We start from the raw sequence: 16,768 nt of genomic DNA on the forward strand, positions 1-16,768 counted from the left end.
TTGCGTTATTGCTGTAGGCCTGAGTGTTCAAGCCCAGCCTATGACAGTCATTGATTATATTGTGGTTTGTTTGAGAAAAATTTTCTTTTTATAGCATGATAAAGCTTATATTTGGGTTGTTGGTTTTGGATGGGTTTTTTTTTTGTTGTTGTTGTTTTGGTTTTTTTGGGGTTTTTTTTTTGCATCTCCAGTTATTCATGATTATATGTCTGTGTTTAATGTAGAAAGTTAGGTAATCTTGCATTTTTGTCTCTTCTCAGGCTGAAAATATGACTTTTATCAATTAGTTGCTCTAGCTTGCATAGCATAAGAAAAGTATGAATGTTGCATTTTTTGATTTTTAATGGAAGGTGTTTTCTGCAGTTGATCTTGCAGGTCTCCCTCTAGATTCTGTCTTTTACTTTGGGAGTTACATGCTTGAGGCATCAGTAAAATTGCCCTTCTTGTCTCCCAAGTTTTTTCAATCCTTTGTGCCATGAGTAATCAACAAACCACCTTCTGGCCTTAATTACCTTGATGTTAGTGAATCAAGGGACAGAGGTCACTCAGTTGCTTTGTCTTCACGGGAAGCTAATCTGTATTGCTGCAAGTGTTGCAGTTGCTGTTTCAGTTGCTTTCTGACCGCTTGGCCACTGACTGCAAGGCTCAAAATCATCCCCGAAAGCTTTTCTCAAAGGCATGTGAGGGCTGCCTTTGTACAAACGCAGTGATTGATTCTCATATAAGAATGTGACTATTGTTTCTCTCCCCAGATAAGTTGATAAGAATGATTGATTCCTTTGAAGGAGGTAACCAGAAAGTGTCAGTAACTTGAGATCCAGATTCTGATCTCCTCTTGAGAGCAGAAACCTCTGCACTCATTAACCATGCTGTTTGCTTTGGCTCCATTCTTTTTAATTTCAGTAGCCTGAGGAAGGTGCTCAATTGTGAGAAATTGTCCCTAGGTTTACAGAATTGGTATTCAACTATTCAATATTAAAGTTATTATATGATGGGACTTCTTACAGAGGAGTTTCTTTTCTCATCACTGGTGAACAGCGAAAGGGAAATCTTTTTTTTTTTTAGTTTGTGACAGATTTTGTGGTGGTGTTTTTTAAATGAATTTAGCTTTTAAATGGATTCTTTGGAAGAATCATTGGGCGTCAATGAAAAAAAAGCTGTGTATTTCCTATGTCATTCATTTAGTGCCCAAAAACTAGTTATAGGGTTTATTAATCCTCTTGGCTAGATTGTGAACCAAAACACCTTTTACCTGTAGGCCTGAATTGTATTCTCCTTTCCACACAGTTGACTCAATGGTGCTGTTTCTAATAGAAAACATCCATTTGAGGAAATAGCCTTTGAAGAAGTCCTAATGTCCATATAGGGAAAAACTCAACAGTTTTTATGCAGAAAGTGGGAGAGGCAATTTATTCATGGTCACAGCAGATCTGTTTTGAGATTTGTTATTCTGAAGTAGTGCTTCAAGTTAGCTCTTTTCTTTTGCCTGTCTTCCTTGAGACTGCCTGTAGGTGAGCTGACCTTTAAAATTTTTCTTTACTGCTGTGGCTCTTCTGAAAGAGGTCAGTGTCTTGGCAGCTCTGCCCTTTTGACCGATACTTTGTCTTCTCCAGGCAGTATAGGTACTTTAAAAAGTCATCCTTTCTGCTGCAACTTCATGTTATGCTCTTCCTAAGTAAAATGGAAGACACTTCTGATGGGAGGAAATGCTTGTCTGAAAAAAGAAATTAGGATTTGCACTTATTAAACTTCAGTATTCCATCTTAAAATATACTTCTGCTGTGTTATTTAAGTGCTCTCTGACTTGGCAGTGCAGGAAAATCCTGTAGAAGAACAGTCATGTAGTGGCCCACGGAAGGTGTGTGTAGTCTAATATACTCTCTGGCTGGTAAGAGGGACCAATATTATAGGAAAAGGCTGCAATTCTACAGCCACCAGAAATGGGAGGATATGACTTCACTTGTCTCTCATCCTTCCTTCCTCACAGTTCTTTCCTTACTCTCATCTCCTTCCTTGTCCCAGCTTTGGCACTTAACTGGTAATTAGTACCCCAAAACTTTGTGCTTCTATTCTACATCTCACTCTGCGTTATTTAGGCGAACTGCAGAGGCTCAGAGGACTGATGCACATGAGGGGGGTTATAGCCAGGGACTGGAGGCTGGAAGGGAGAGCAGGAACTCACTTGGTGGTGGTAATTGATTATTCAGAACTTCTTGCCTGAGTATTTGGACAGACATCTTAGTGTCTTGTCTTCCTCTTCCTCCTAGCAGCCTGTGCTCTAGGCAGCTCCTGGGGTTGCAGATCTATCAGCATGATGACAGATGATAACTCTCAGTGGTCATATTGGCCAGGACCATCCTTGTACTCATTCTGAATTTGTCTTTAGATCACTTTCAGGGGAGTTGACTGGAGTTCCCTCGGTTGTCTAAAATTGTGGGTTTATTAGTTGTCATCATGGTTTATTTTCTTCCTTTCCTCCTTTCCTTTCTTAGCACTATCTCTTTGGACATTTTGAGTGTTGATGTTTTCAAAGACTATCACTTTGTAGTCTTAAGACCTTGTCTTGATGGTACTAAGTGTTTTTTGACTGCACTTCTGTTCTTGTCCTCAGTCTTGCCTTAAGTATTGTTGAATAAAAAGTTGTCTCCACCCCACCCTAACCCCATAATTTTTTGCTAAATTAAAATTTGTCTTTGACAGAATGACTTCACAGATCCTTGTTTGAACAGTATTCTTTCTGAAATTGGTACTTAGCATTTTGTTTTCTATACTTTTAGTTGTGTAATGAGTGGCATGCACCTTAAAATGTTGTTTCTGTGGGGGGTTACTTTACATGTATGTAGACTAAATTAGTGAAGTAGTAGCATGCATGACTTGAAGGTAGGGGAAATGATGTCTCTGTGACTAACTTGTTGCCTCCACCCATATTATCTTTTTCTTCTTCCTTTGGTCCCTCTGCCAGCAAGAAGTTGTCTCTGTTTTCAGTGAGCTGTGCTGGAATAGAAGGAGAAGAAAGCGGAGGGGAGAGAATAGAGAACTGTGTTGATGATGCTTATGTAGCTGTGTGTGTCTGGAGAGTGAAAGGCTCCATTCATGGGCAGTCATTGTTACTGTCCTGCACACACTCAGTGAAGAGGTTGCAGATAAGTTTGAAGTCTGCCATCTGGTCTGGCACAGTTCAGCATCACCCCCCACCCCTCTTTATGTCTGTAACCCAGTTTGCACAGCTGAGAGATTCTGCTCATACAAAGATAATGCAAAATTTAGCCGGTAACACTACATGATTTAATTGCATTTTATTTTTTAGCTTTTACTTAAACTCATTGTAGATTTATACTTGATACTTGAGGGCTAAAAATAATGAGAAGAAGAGAGTGGCCAGTGCAATAAAGCCCCATGGTTTTTGCTTCTCTTGACAGAAAAGGCAGTGTAGAGTAAACATTCATGTTTCTTTCAGGGTAAAAAAGGGAGCTTTGGAAGCATGACAGTTAGTAGCAATTGTCATGTAAGCTCAGCACACATAAATAAATCCATACTGGCTAAAAGATCCTGTGGGTTAAAATGAAAAAGTTGAAATGGACATAAGGGAATAATAAAGTTTGTGTTTCATAGCAATTTTGCTATAGTTCTTACATGAATGTGCTAGCATTTCATTTGCCTGTGCAGTGGTGTAACAACAGAAGCTTTGGTAGCCATTTAAAATTATTGACGGTCATGTTTTATGTTGGATTGCTATATGTTGCTATGTATGAAAAGGCAGTTAACTGTTAATGTATGCAGACAAATAAACTGATGATATATATGGTCTTTGTTAGGTAATGGTGTCTTAAAATAGAGTTGGACTGCTGAATCTCATCTGTTATTTGTAGGTGGTTGAAAGAAGAGTTGTGGTCTGATTTAGCTCTTGCAGGAATAGAGCATTATTGGCTTTTATATTTTGAAGTTTGAGTACTTTTCCTTATGGTCCCCGTGTTGTGTGGTTAGCAGATGTGAAGGATGTTAGACTCCAATTTGTGAGAGTAGTCACAGATAAGCAACAAACAAGACATGGAAGAGGTTTCGTTTGTATTTCTTCTAAAGACTTAAAAAAAAAAAATCATTTTCTGCCAGTTGTGTTATGTCCTTAGTTTAGAACACAAAGTCTATTCTGGAGCATTTCCAGTTCCGCTTTTCCTAAGCTGAAAATAGTCAATGGAAAGACTTAATTTGAAACACAATTAGACCATTTCTTCCTCTTTCTTTTTCCAATTATTAGTCACAAAGTGTTCTTTTATAAATCAAAAGCAAGGGAAAATTGTGCTTATCTGTCATCCTGAAACATTACTTTGGCTTCCAGTTTTGTTGGCATAAGAAGTGTGAGCCATCCATTTTTCAAATGTTTTTGAAATACATGTAAAATGACTCCTCATTTGCCAGATTTTTGGAAGCTTTCAAAGCATTCCCTGAGATAAACATATGATTTTATAAAATATAAACAATATTTATGTATTTCAAGTGAATAATCAAATGTGCTTGGCTATGCATAATCATCATATAATGCACTAGAACTCAAGGATTGCTAATACACTTCCCAATGCCTGCAAACCAGCACATAAACTTTTTTTCATATTATACTTATGGAATCTGCAAAGCAAATTATAGGAAGGGATAGTTTTAATTTTTTAAAGCATTTTCAGTTGAGATCCAAAGGAGGCATTCTAAAAGTTTTATTTACTGCACATCATGGAATGGTAGGTTTCAAAAATTGGGGTAGATAGATTTAAAATACATGAAAGGGAAACAAGAATTTAACCATTATCCTTGCATTGATAAATCTTGATTCTCCACTCAGTGTATCTGACTTATTTTGTAGCTATGGACCTGAAATTTATCCTTTAACATTTCCACATAGGAAATAACTAATTGAAGTGTAGCAGAAACCATAAAACATGTAAGAATAGTTTCTCTTCAGTCAGCTTTGCCTCACACTGATGAAAAAGCTTTAAAGTTCTCTCCTAGGAAGGAACAGGAAAATAGACAGTGTAATGTATGTTTGAGTCTTCTTTGACACCACTGGCTGGCAAGGCTGGTGTCCACTCAAAAATTACAGTTAGGATGTACTTTGTTAGTGTAAATGTGAACACCAAAGGCATTGGCTCTAAATACACTTAAATACACTGTTTCTTTGGGATTTTCTGTGAGGTTGGAGTCTTCTGTGGACAAGCAACTGAATGACTCATTCTGCTATACCAAATGCTGGGTAAATAAGCACTCTTAAAAATTAATCTCTTTGTTGTTAGGCCTGTTCCATAGCACTTCAGAAAAATACTTGTGTTTATGAAATGTTTTTTGAGGAAAAAATTGTACCATTAATACAGACAAGCCAAGAAAATGGTTGTTCAGAGGTTCTTTCTCTTACCAGATTTGTCTGCAAGAGGAAAAATACCATAGATGAATGATGAAATAAATCTAGGCAGCTCACTCTTGGAAATACCCACTAGACTTGAGTTGAGAAATCACAAGTCTTGCTTTATGATGTTACCAAAGTTTGCTGAAAGTGTGCTGCAGGGGAGTTGTATGCATTGATTGCAGTTTCCAGTAAAGATATCACTCTACTAGTGGTGCTTAATTATGGAGCTTTTAAAACAGCGAATTTCCTTGTGGATACACCGTTCTTTTTCTGCAACGTTTGATTAGATTAGAGATCTGAAATACTAAAGCTTTAGGAAGTTAGAAACAGATTAGTTGTTTGTCATTGTTTCAGATTGCCAAAAAAGAAATTTAGGACAGATGACAAAAATTAAGAACACAGTCACCAATTGTGGAACATTAAACTCTTAACAGGAGGAAAGAATTTGTTGTTTTCCTGAATTATCTTGCTGCTGTTTCAGTTTCTCAGTGCCTATTTTCCTGCTCTGAGGTTTTAATAAGAATAAACTGTAACCCCTTTTGCAACAATTTTTTTCTAATATCTAATCTAAACCAGCTCTGGTGCAACTTGAGGCCTTTTATCTTGTCTTATCTCTTGTTACTTGCAAGAAGAGACTGTCACCCACCTGTCCACACCTCCTTTTAGGTGGTTGTAGAGAGTGATAAGGTGTCCCCTGAGCCTCTTTTTTGCTAGGTTAAACAACCCCCTTTGCAAAGGAAAGCAGAAAATGGATATGTTTAGCTAGATGTTTATCATATTGTGTCCATATGAGTATGTTCCGTATGAATACATAATCATAAAGAGATTGGAAAAAAAATTTCAGTGCTCCTTCTCCATCCTTGGATCAAAATTACAAAAATAATTTTAAATCTTTAATTCTTGAGTTCTCTTTTGGAAACAGTGGATTCTAATTCTTGAAGCTGGAGTCTAAAGAATTCAGTGTAGGGATGTAGTTGAAATGGAAGCTATAGTTATCTTTTCAACAAAGTTTTGCAAGCATATAGCTTTCAATTGAACACTGTATACTTCAGTTTCCCTGATTTTTAGTTTGTTTTTTAGGGACAGAGAATGCATTCTAAAAAGGATTTTGTAGTGTTTCTCAACTGTGATATTAAATCCAAAATAGTGGCACAAGAGTGCCACCAGCTGGTTTAATTAAACATGTGTATTTATTAGAGTTTTGCAAGAAACATAGCAAGATAATTACATGCACAAGTCCTCAGTGTGCTCTTATTGCCTTTTTTTTGGCACTAAGGTAAGTTATTCTGCTGTACAAACGTTGAGTGAATTATGTCTTTGAATGTAAGATAGTATTTAACAAGAAAGGAAGTTTTCTATTTAACATGTTTAAGGCATATGAACAGGAAGATAAAATACTTCAGAAGATCACTAGGTCATCTTTCTTACAATTCCCATCCCAGTTGTTGATCATTATTTGTAAACTGTCGGTATAAAGAACATACGTGACACCTTTGAGACTGTATTGTACTATTTTTAAATTCTGAATGCCTGTTTTCTCTGCCCTTACCTTAAAATCAGAGGAATTAGATGCAACTCAGTCTCTTAGCGATGAGACTTAATCTTTCTAAATTGATCCCACTTTTCTGTACTGAGTCATCATCAAACATTACAAGAAAATAGATCAGTGTTCAGATTTTACAAAAATATGCCAGTGGAATTGAAGAAAAGAGGCCATGTATATACAGCATCTTACTTGTGAACCAGTGGACTCCCGCCATGGCAAGATGGGCTACATGGCATTCATGCTTCAGATCTTAGCTAGGCAGCTCAGTTCATCACCTCTTCTTAAAGGCTCTTCTTAAAATCCAGCCATCAGCTCTTTTCTGTAAAAAAATAAATCTAATATGCCCGATAATCCAGTGATAGTTTAGTTTATGGCATTGGAATTGGTTTTATATCCTAGGTGAATATTAGGTGAGGCACTGGGAGAGAGACAGCTTTGTTGTTAGAGCTTGAGTTCTCATTGTTGTGGCAGAAGCAGGTGGAAGAACAGATGCTTTTCATGGTGGAAGACTAGAAATGTCTCCCTGGGAGTAATTAATGTTTTGGTTTTCCTGGATTTGATTGCTGTTCTTTTTAGTCTAGTGAAGTACCTGGGGCAGAGAAGTAGGTTAATTTGTTTGGCAAGATCAGTCATTTATATTGTCAGGGCTTTGATACATATTTCAAGTCCTTACGTAGAGAGGAAGAGTGGGCTATTTGGATCCTCTGTGTGAACCATTGTGATTGTACCATCTAGAAAAAAATAATAAAATATTTATCTTCCCCCAAACAATGGACTATTCTAGGAGCAACATCTGTTTGCCTCAAAGCTTGATGTTTGAGCTGAAGTCTTTCTTTGAAATAGACTAAATGCTTTAAAATTGGATTGTGAAAGTAACACATTGTTCTAAAATGAAATTTAATTAATCTACTAGTTTGTGCATGCCAAATATTTAAACATTTTTATGTGTGTGTAGTTACTGTTTAGCTGGGCTATAATTTCTAGAACTTGGGCTTTCCTGTTGCTTTGCTGCTTCTGCTCATTCTAACTTCTGGGTATGTGCAGTACTGCAGAATTTGTTATAGGGTAGGAAGAAACCATGCACAAAAAATGTCTGGAAAAGAGCTGTTGCCTTCCTGTTTCTAGGCATGTGAGATCTGCAGCTCCAATTCATATAGGCAGTTGTCATCACACTGGTGTTCCACATTTTTCTGGCCAACCCCTATTGCCGTAAAATATCATTATCAAAGTGTCAAGTGGATATTATGTTTTAAGAAGGATATGACATTCCCATTTTTGGGTAGAATTTCCTTGGTGGAGATAATGTTGTTAAATACAAGATAGCAGCAGCCAAGATGTCTAAGAAGGTTAATTGGCCTACCTTGACCTTCCCGGTAGGAGAAGTATTCTCCAGCAAATAGTATTTCCTTTAAGGAGAGATTAAATATCCTGTATTTATGGACACTATTGTTGACTTACAGGCTAAGACAGAAGGTTACTAAACTCTTTAAGAAGAGGCTGCAAGTGTACATTGCAGCATTCCTTCTACTGCAGTGCTCCATTCACCAAGAAAGTGATCCGTATTAATCAGTCCATGATGACTGACAAGAACTCTATGAAGAAACTCTTAAAAAATTTTCCTTGAACTTGTCACTGGGTTTTTATGTATACTTTCGGGGTTTGGACTGAGCCAACCCATTTTATTCTGCAAGTTGTGTAGCAGTACGTTGTAAGGAGACCATTCTAAACTGACTCTGTGGGAAGTTAGAGCCTCTGTGTAAGAAAGGATACAATTCAGTATGACTGTGAATAATTATACCAGGTATTACAAACCCTCAGTGTGGTTTGAGCTAGGCAGCACTGCTGTGTGTCTAAAACATATGATGTAAATAGAGACAGTACTTAATATGCAAGCAGAAAAATAATTTACTCTGTAACATAACCTGTGTCTATATTAGTAGCTAAATACCCAGGTGGAGCTTTGGCTGGAGCCTGAGTTTAATTTCAAATGCTGTGTAGAGTCTTCCCTGAGGTGTAACTTTTAAAGCCTCCTTGAGATCCTAATTGCTCATCCCAGCATGTGGCAGTCACATCAAGTAAACTCTCTCTGCAGGAATTGTATTCTCCAAACTATTTGATATTGCCTTGCAGGAAGTTGTGGACATGGGCTCTTCATTTTTTTCATACTAAACCTTATTGTGGCACTGAAGAAGAGGTGAGATTCTGTATTGCTAATTACTAAACAAGGGTATAGTAGGCATGTATAGTTGTCATGCCTTATTCTGTATAGCATTGAAACAAATTGTAACCACTTGGGACAAAACTTGCAGGATGGTGGTGGTACACAGGAGATTTACTTCATGCTCTTTTGAGTTGTTTAAATGCTCTTAAGTGCCACAGTACTAGTCTAATTTCCTTAGCAGACTGGACTGTGGTTCTGCAAATCGCTGCATGATGATGGTTTTGTGCCTGTAGCAGGTGCTGGAGAAGATAATCACTGGGATCTGTCATTAACTGATTTCTGTCTTTCTCTACTGGCTGCTTCCCCTTTACTGATTTTTGCTTCCCATTTTGAAAACAGATGAAAATATATTTTCTGCTAATTTATCTTCCCAAGGGAAGCACAGGGATTTGTAATTTTGTAATTTGGACTATACAAGAGAAGAGAGACTTAAGTCATTTTAAAAAAAAGGACGTGAATTTTAAGTTAGGTTGGTTTATTGTTGTGGTAATATCTTTCTTCTTTAAGAATGAAACAGCAACCCACGTAGAAAGCATAAAACTAGGATGTCTTCCAGATGACCAATTTATAGTGGCTCTATGTTTGTGTAGTGAAACTGGAACGTTTAGTTTTAGAGGACTGGACAGGATTTTGAAAAGCATTGTAAGAGTGTGTTTTCTTACTTTTATAGTTCTAAATGTCTTTACAAATAAGTTTTCTCTTGCAGAAAGGAAACCAGTGGCAGGTAAGCAAAAGTTATCTTAATTCTATTGTGTGACATTTTGTACAGAAGAAGATTAAAATAGTGTCTTTTATTAGTGTCTTGTGTAAAAGCACAATTGCTTTTACATCCGTGTATCAGGCTCATAGTATTTGGGAATGTTCATGTTTTTATGGGAGGGGAAAAAAGTGATGATGTAGGTTTTTTCTTTTAAACTCTGCTTTATCTTCTGTAATCAAGACACCATAAAATTACTATACTGACTTCCTTTGACTTATGTTCTTTCTCTTTCTTTCTGCACAAGCACTCCTATTTGGACAGGGAAACCTCCCTTCTTCTGAGAAACATTGCAGGAAAGCCTTCTCATTTGCTGACCAAGGTGATGATGCTTCTTTCTACTGTATGTGACTGTTTCTGTGTAGAAAGAATGCTTTTGGTGTGTGCTATGCTTTTCCACTCCTGCCTCTCCAGGAACTTCTGCATTTACTTACATGATTTTCCTGATTATCCAGGGTGCTTTTAAAAGATTGAATTGTGTTGTTTGTTTCTGCAGATTTATCGAATATTTATAGCTATATTAGCAGGTAAAATGCCTTAGTTGAAAAGGAAATGTACTGAGCTCGAAGTTCTTTTGTTCCTATTGCCATTCACTAGTTTAAAAAAAGAAAAGATCCTAGTAAAAAATGTGGGAGTGTTGAGTAGTTTTAAAAGCCATTAGTAGCCTTAAAATAAGTTCTCCTGCTGTATTGAAGATGAACTAGTAAGTAATGGGATATTTTTATAACATTTTGAATGTTGACTGAATATAACGTGGGGAGAATATTGTAGTAAGACAGTGGTCTAATGAGCCAGGTATATACAAATCTTGATTATAAATTAATTTTCTTCACAGCAAGGAGGTCACTAATGTACTAAGTGATCACAAATTGTCATTCAATATGGTAAAAATTACATCTTTTATATGTATTTCCTTTTGAAACTAGAGGACAAGGGATGGAGCAAGCTATAAATCTCTGCTGAAAATACAGGCTGGGATGAAGGGCTAACAGTTTCATGTAGCTGTGGTGTCAGATGTTGCTGAAGCTAATACATACTTCAAAACTATATCTGTGTGGGTTTTTTTTAATTCACAGACATTCTACTGGAGAGACCTCAGGCAAGCCTGCAGTAACAAAATGCAATTTGGTGATCTCAAAACAATGAGGATAATGTTCACTGGGCATAAGTAGTCTGTATTTAGCAATAAAAGTTTAGAACTGCTTTACTGCTTTTTTAAAATACCTTAATATTCTTCTCAAGATGCTCAGCATGTATCTTGACAACAGATTTTCAGGCTGTCTTCCAGAGGAGTACAAACAGCCAAAAGCAAGTAATCTTCTGCTCTTGTGATTGTTTTGCTTAAATTTTAAGTCCATACCTCTGCCTTGACCCCAATAGCTCTTGGCCCCCCTGCACTGCCCAACAAAGCAAACAGCCACCAAAACAGCAATTGGCTTGATTGCAAATAGATTAACAACAGCTGTGGCACAAAGAAACCACAAATTTCTTTCATCTCCATGTGTCTGCAGATCCTCCCTTCGGGTTGTTTATATGTGGGATGAGTGTTAGTTACCATAGAGGAACTTAATTTTAAAAAGTACATTAAATTATCCCTGACCATGGAGTAGCTCCTCTCAGGTATTCTAATACACTCCACAGTTAAATGTATTTATAAATCCTTGTGTTGACTAATTAGGCTTCACAGCTCTTTGATTCAGATGCTTTTGGTGAGCCTTCTGGTTTCCTGAGGGTAATGTTGGTCAGCTTGTGACTGTTTCAGTACAGCTGTGCCTTCCACTTCTCACTCCTGAGCACACAGGCCTGGCATGGAACTTACTGGTTCTCTTCTGACCTCCTGCAAGCAGAAATACCTTTAGCAAAATGATGACATGGAATTCCACTTTGCTGCTTAGATCTCTTCAGCTTGTTGTAACATTGGACAAGCCTCTCTATGAGTGAAGCAGTCCCAAGAAATGGGGCATTTCCTTGTACCAAGGTGTTAGATCATTTGACTGTAGGATCATATTGCAGGTCTGTGCTGGTGTCCCTGGTGTGTCACCTGTTTCTTACTGTCTTCACCTGTTTCTCTTTCTTCCCCTTCTCTGGTATTGTCTGCATCTTATGTTGAGACTAGAACCATTTTTGTCCTCTGCTAATATAACTAATTCTAAAAATTCTAGCCGTGGACGAGATCCCTTCTGCATCACAGCCATGCACACACACTGTCTTGAAGTTTTGGGTGATTTGGTGCAAATGGAGATGTTAATATGGTGTTCTCTGGTAGCAGGAACCTCTGTTTCAGTATAAGCTCTGCAAGAAGGAGATTCCTTGCAAAACATGATTGCCTTTCTACCCAAGGTAGACTGTAGTTGGGAAAATGAACAGTAGATACCTGATCTTAGTCCTTCAGAAGTCAATGCTACTTGTGTATTTAGTTATCTTCTTATCTGCATCCAAAGAAAAAATTCAGAGAAAAAAAGCAAGTGTTAAACAGAGAAGAAATTTCTTAATTTTAAGCATTTTGTAGGTTGTGTATCTACCTTGCTGACTTAAATAAAATGTGGACATAGTTACTTAGCTCTTACCATTTAATTACTGGCTTTTCTAAGAACCTTTGTTAAGTGATGCCCCCCTCCCCTTTTTGTTTCCATTTCATTTTTTATCTCTGTAAAAGAGATTAGTTAATAACACTTTAAAAAAGGTAAAATGAAAGAAAAAATAAAACCCCAACCTAGAAATGCGAGGCAAGTTTTTTTTTGAGCAAGGTCAGCTCTGCCATTGCATGCATCTTGCACATCTTTATTGCTAAAACACAGCTGGAATGTCTTGTAACTGCATATTTAATTGGAAACTGGGGGAGGAAACAGTGTTTGTCATTATATTACAGAAATCTTAACTTTATATTTTTTTGTGTTATTCTTTCTGATATTTCAATGTAGGCTAAAATTATTCAAAACTTAGTTCTGGTATATAAATGCAAAGAAGATCATAATTTAAGACCATTGCACTGCAGACATATGCATTTTCCATTTTGGTTCCAAATATGTTTGAATATTTTGGATTAACAGATTCTGTACATAAGTATGTTGCCAAGTATTCCTTAAATCCGGTGCAATGTTTTCCATAACCAAAAGTAATCTTAGCTCAAAGTTTTAAAATACAAGTGTAACAATAGTCCCAGAATGGTCCTGTTAAGTGAGGAATTTGTTACAATTTGACAATGTTGCATATTGCTACTACTAAGGGAATATCCTTTTCCTGCCAGAGGTGGAAATGACTCTCCATTATGTTTTGTGTTTTTACAAAGAGTGCGTGTGTATCTCCTTGGTGTGTTTCCGAGGCTTGCCTGTAAGGCAGTCCAAGCAGGGAGTGGGTTCTGCTGACCCTTGCTGCTGTGCCAGTTCTCCGGATCAGTGTGTGACGGAGCCGTGTGCCAGCAGCGCTGAGTGCTCTGTGAGCGGTGATGCTGTGCAGGGCACACGGGTGTGGCCATGGCAGGGACCGATGGCTGTACCTCCTGTGAAGCTGTGACAGCGCAGCAGTCCTGCCCTCTACCTGCCTCCTTGGGATCCTTCAGCAGCTCCATCACTGTAGCCAGCATTTGCTAGCAAAGGGGAAATAAATGCGCAAGGTAGATGTGGTTGGACATCTACCTTGCTGACCTTGTTGGTTGATGGCATTGAACAGTTTAAATAGTTTGCAGTTGCAGTCAGGTATTTTTGCCATCTGTCACCTGTCTCCCTGTGCAGAGGAAAGAGTTGTTAGCTTATTAGTACAAGCTGATGGATGGACGGCATGTGCTTCCTCCTGGATAGAAGCAGTGTTGTTCTCATGCACAGGGGGAGGAGAGACCTGTGTATATGTCTAAGTGCTGTTCTCGGGTGACTTTGATGGGCAGGGGACTGTTTTCTTGGGCCATTAGGAGAGGAACAGAATACATGGTTGTCAGTTTTGGGGAGTTATTAAATAATTTTATTAAGGAATCAAAATACATAGTTTTTCATCCTTCTCCCATGAAACATTGTTTGCCGCATCAGCAGTGATGCAGCAGTGGCCTGAGCTTAGTTTATTACTACTCAAAATAGTTTAAAATCTTTGACTACTATATGCTTTCAGACATTCTGAATCCTTGCTTTCTTTTCCTTGCTGTGTTTTCCAGTTAGTGAATTCAGACCTCTTTTTATAATTTTTTGCTCATTGGAACCAGTTATTATTTTGATAGTTGTAATTCTGTTTTGTTTCGGGTTTTTTTTAATTTAATCTGATTATGTTAAACTCTAAAAAAGTATAAGGAATCCTAATCTTTGGACCCACATTACATTGAGTAGGAAATTAAAAGTAATTGGTACATATTAAAATAGTAAGTCCTTAAAATCTTCTTTGGTCTACATATTTATCTATTTTCCAAAGCATTTTAGGTAATGATGGATTATAAACTTTGAGGTCACCAAAGATATTTTAGCTGTATTGGCACAGGTATATGAGAGGTCACAGCTGCTTCTTGCTTGCCCTGGTGTTGCTGCCTGTGCACTGTGGTGAGCAGGTGCTCCTGGCACTTTGCACTGGTGTACATGAAATGGGCTGGAAAATTGTGCTGATTGGGTTAATGAGCAGCTTCTCAAAACCATGAATTAGAGTTTCTCCAAATACATGATAAAATGAGTCTTTTGCTTTTGCTAATTTCATGATGAACAGGTGTATACCATCACTTTTAGAAACTGGAAAGTCTTTCATAGAACCACTGAGTAAGCTCAATTGGAAGGGACCCCCCAAGGGTCATTGAGTCCAACTGCTGGCCCTGCATAGGACATCCCCAAGAGTCACCCCATGTGCCCGAGAGCATTGCCCAAGTGCTTCTTGAGCTCTGTCAGGCTTGGTGATGTGAGGCCTCATTTTTTAGTAACAATTTATTTCTACAGATTGAAATTGTTAATGGCAAGAAATCGGAAGAATAAAAGATTCTTGTTATCGTGGCAAGGTTTGTTTTTCATAGAATGCTAATGTGATTTAGCCTTTCTAAGCTACAGGACAGCATTGCTGTTGTGAATAAAAAGTTCCCTGTAGACTCATAAACGCAATGTTCCTGTGTAGTTCAGTGCCCAGATAAGGTTTCAGGCTCACATTATTTCTGCTCATATCAACTTACTGCTTCATTTTATTGCAAAGGATTATATTTCAAGGCAGCATACTGGTCTGTCCAGCTGATGTTTTTTTACGGTGCACAGGATGCTCACAGATGTGAAGGACCAAAAGCTACTTAGAGTGCAATAAATAACAAGGGAATGTCCTTTAGCAGTTGATATGAATATTAATAATTTATTGAGAAGCCAAAACTTAAGCTCTCTGGATTTCAGAATACTGAATCTTGGCTTTTACAATAAAAGCAACTATCTAAACACTTGGTAAAGAAACTATTAATTACATCCATAGAAGAAAGCAATAGAGAACTAAATGTTTATAGTATGCTGAATGTTATGGTGAGATGTGGTACTTTGGCTCTGGAGAAAATATTAATTCTTCTTTTTTAAGGATACTGAATATTTTGGAAGGGATTTGTGTGGTTTTTAATAGACTTGTTTGTGCTAGAGATTTTAAGGTAATTATGGTTTTATATATTAATTACAATGAAGATCCACAGTTTAGGATTTTGAAAGTCTGAAAATTGCATATGTCATTTTTGAAACAATGGCTGCTTTTTAGCTGCATGTTTCAAATGCAATTTCAACAGAAATATCTATAATCTCCAGAATTTAAGAATCTTTATTGCTAGTCTTAAAAAGACACAGTTTTCTTTAGCATCAGCAAATAGATTTAAGCTACCTGAATTTTTAATGCATTTCCAATTGTAATAAAAATCTATTACATAGAAGAGCAAAAGAATACTTATTCACCTTATGTCTTAAAATACTTAAAACAAGGAGAAATACAACTTGGATTTAGTAAATTCAAACCTCTCTCTGCACATGGATTTAACAGTTTAAAATCTTTCAAACTAATGCATGTAGTATGGAATCCTAGTTACAGGATTTGTTTCCCTTCTTTCTGTGTGCTGTTAAATTCGGGTACTTCTTGGCATGCTGTTTGTGTTTTATGTTGATCAACCAAAAAATCTCTTGGCTGTACTCCATTGTATACTCTTATTGAATATGTATTGTCCCAAGCTATAATACTGTCCCAAGCTGACTGTAAATATATAATATGCCAAAGTATTTGGTAGCATAAGGGCATTTACAGTACAGGAGAACAGAGAAATGTCTATACAAAATATATACTTCTGCTGGGTTCCTTTGGAGTTAATGGCAGTTGTATCTCTAAATATAGGAACACTTTTTGTCTTAAAAAGTAATAGTTTTCATCATCACTAGGAAATAGTTGGACATATATAGATGAGCAAATCAGCATTTCAGTTCACCTTTTAAAGCATGGTAGCCTCAAACCTACTGAAACCTGACTGAAGTTTGTGTTAACTGGAATTGTGTGTTGTGTCCCCCTAGGAGGAACAGGCTGCTAAACTGAAAGCTGAGAAAATTAGGGTTGCATTAGAGAAGATTAAAGAAGCACAAGTGAAAAAGGTGAGTTAGTTATACCCATTTATAAGACCCTTATTTTATTTTTTTTCACCTGGAAAATGCAGGCAAACTTCATTTGTATCTGTTAAGCCTTAAGTTGCCTTTTATAAAATAAGAACACTGTAGTGTTCTAATCTTTAGAACACTAAATTGTAATGTGCTTTCCCATCTAGACTGGACCTAATCAGGAGAAGCCTAAGGTATGGAATAACGTGATGTTTTTCTTAAGGAATAGCTTGTTTTTCAGCTAGTGCTCATTGGGAAGATTTTACCAACTTCCACCCAGAACTGAAATGAAGGTCCA

At 37.2% G+C, this 16,768-nt stretch overlaps 1 protein-coding gene across 3 annotated transcripts in view; it reads left to right on the plus strand.

Moving 5' to 3' along the window:
• Window positions 1–16,768, plus strand: part of RAPH1 (Ras association (RalGDS/AF-6) and pleckstrin homology domains 1) — a 184,430-nt gene that overhangs the window by 142,961 nt on the left and 24,701 nt on the right. For 2 of the 3 annotated variants that reach the window (XM_077181324.1, XM_077181322.1), the window contains exons 5-6: window positions 10,161–10,235; window positions 16,390–16,467. In XM_077181324.1, the coding sequence (XP_077037439.1) occupies window positions 10,161–10,235; window positions 16,390–16,467 (153 nt within the window). The remainder of the gene's footprint in view (window positions 1–10,160; window positions 10,236–16,389; window positions 16,468–16,768) is intronic. The other variant, XM_077181323.1, reaches the window with a different exon arrangement.

The sequence above is a fragment of the Agelaius phoeniceus genome, chromosome 7, assembly GCF_051311805.1.
Source record: "Agelaius phoeniceus isolate bAgePho1 chromosome 7, bAgePho1.hap1, whole genome shotgun sequence".
In the NCBI taxonomy this organism is placed as follows: domain Eukaryota; kingdom Metazoa; phylum Chordata; class Aves; order Passeriformes; family Icteridae; genus Agelaius; species Agelaius phoeniceus.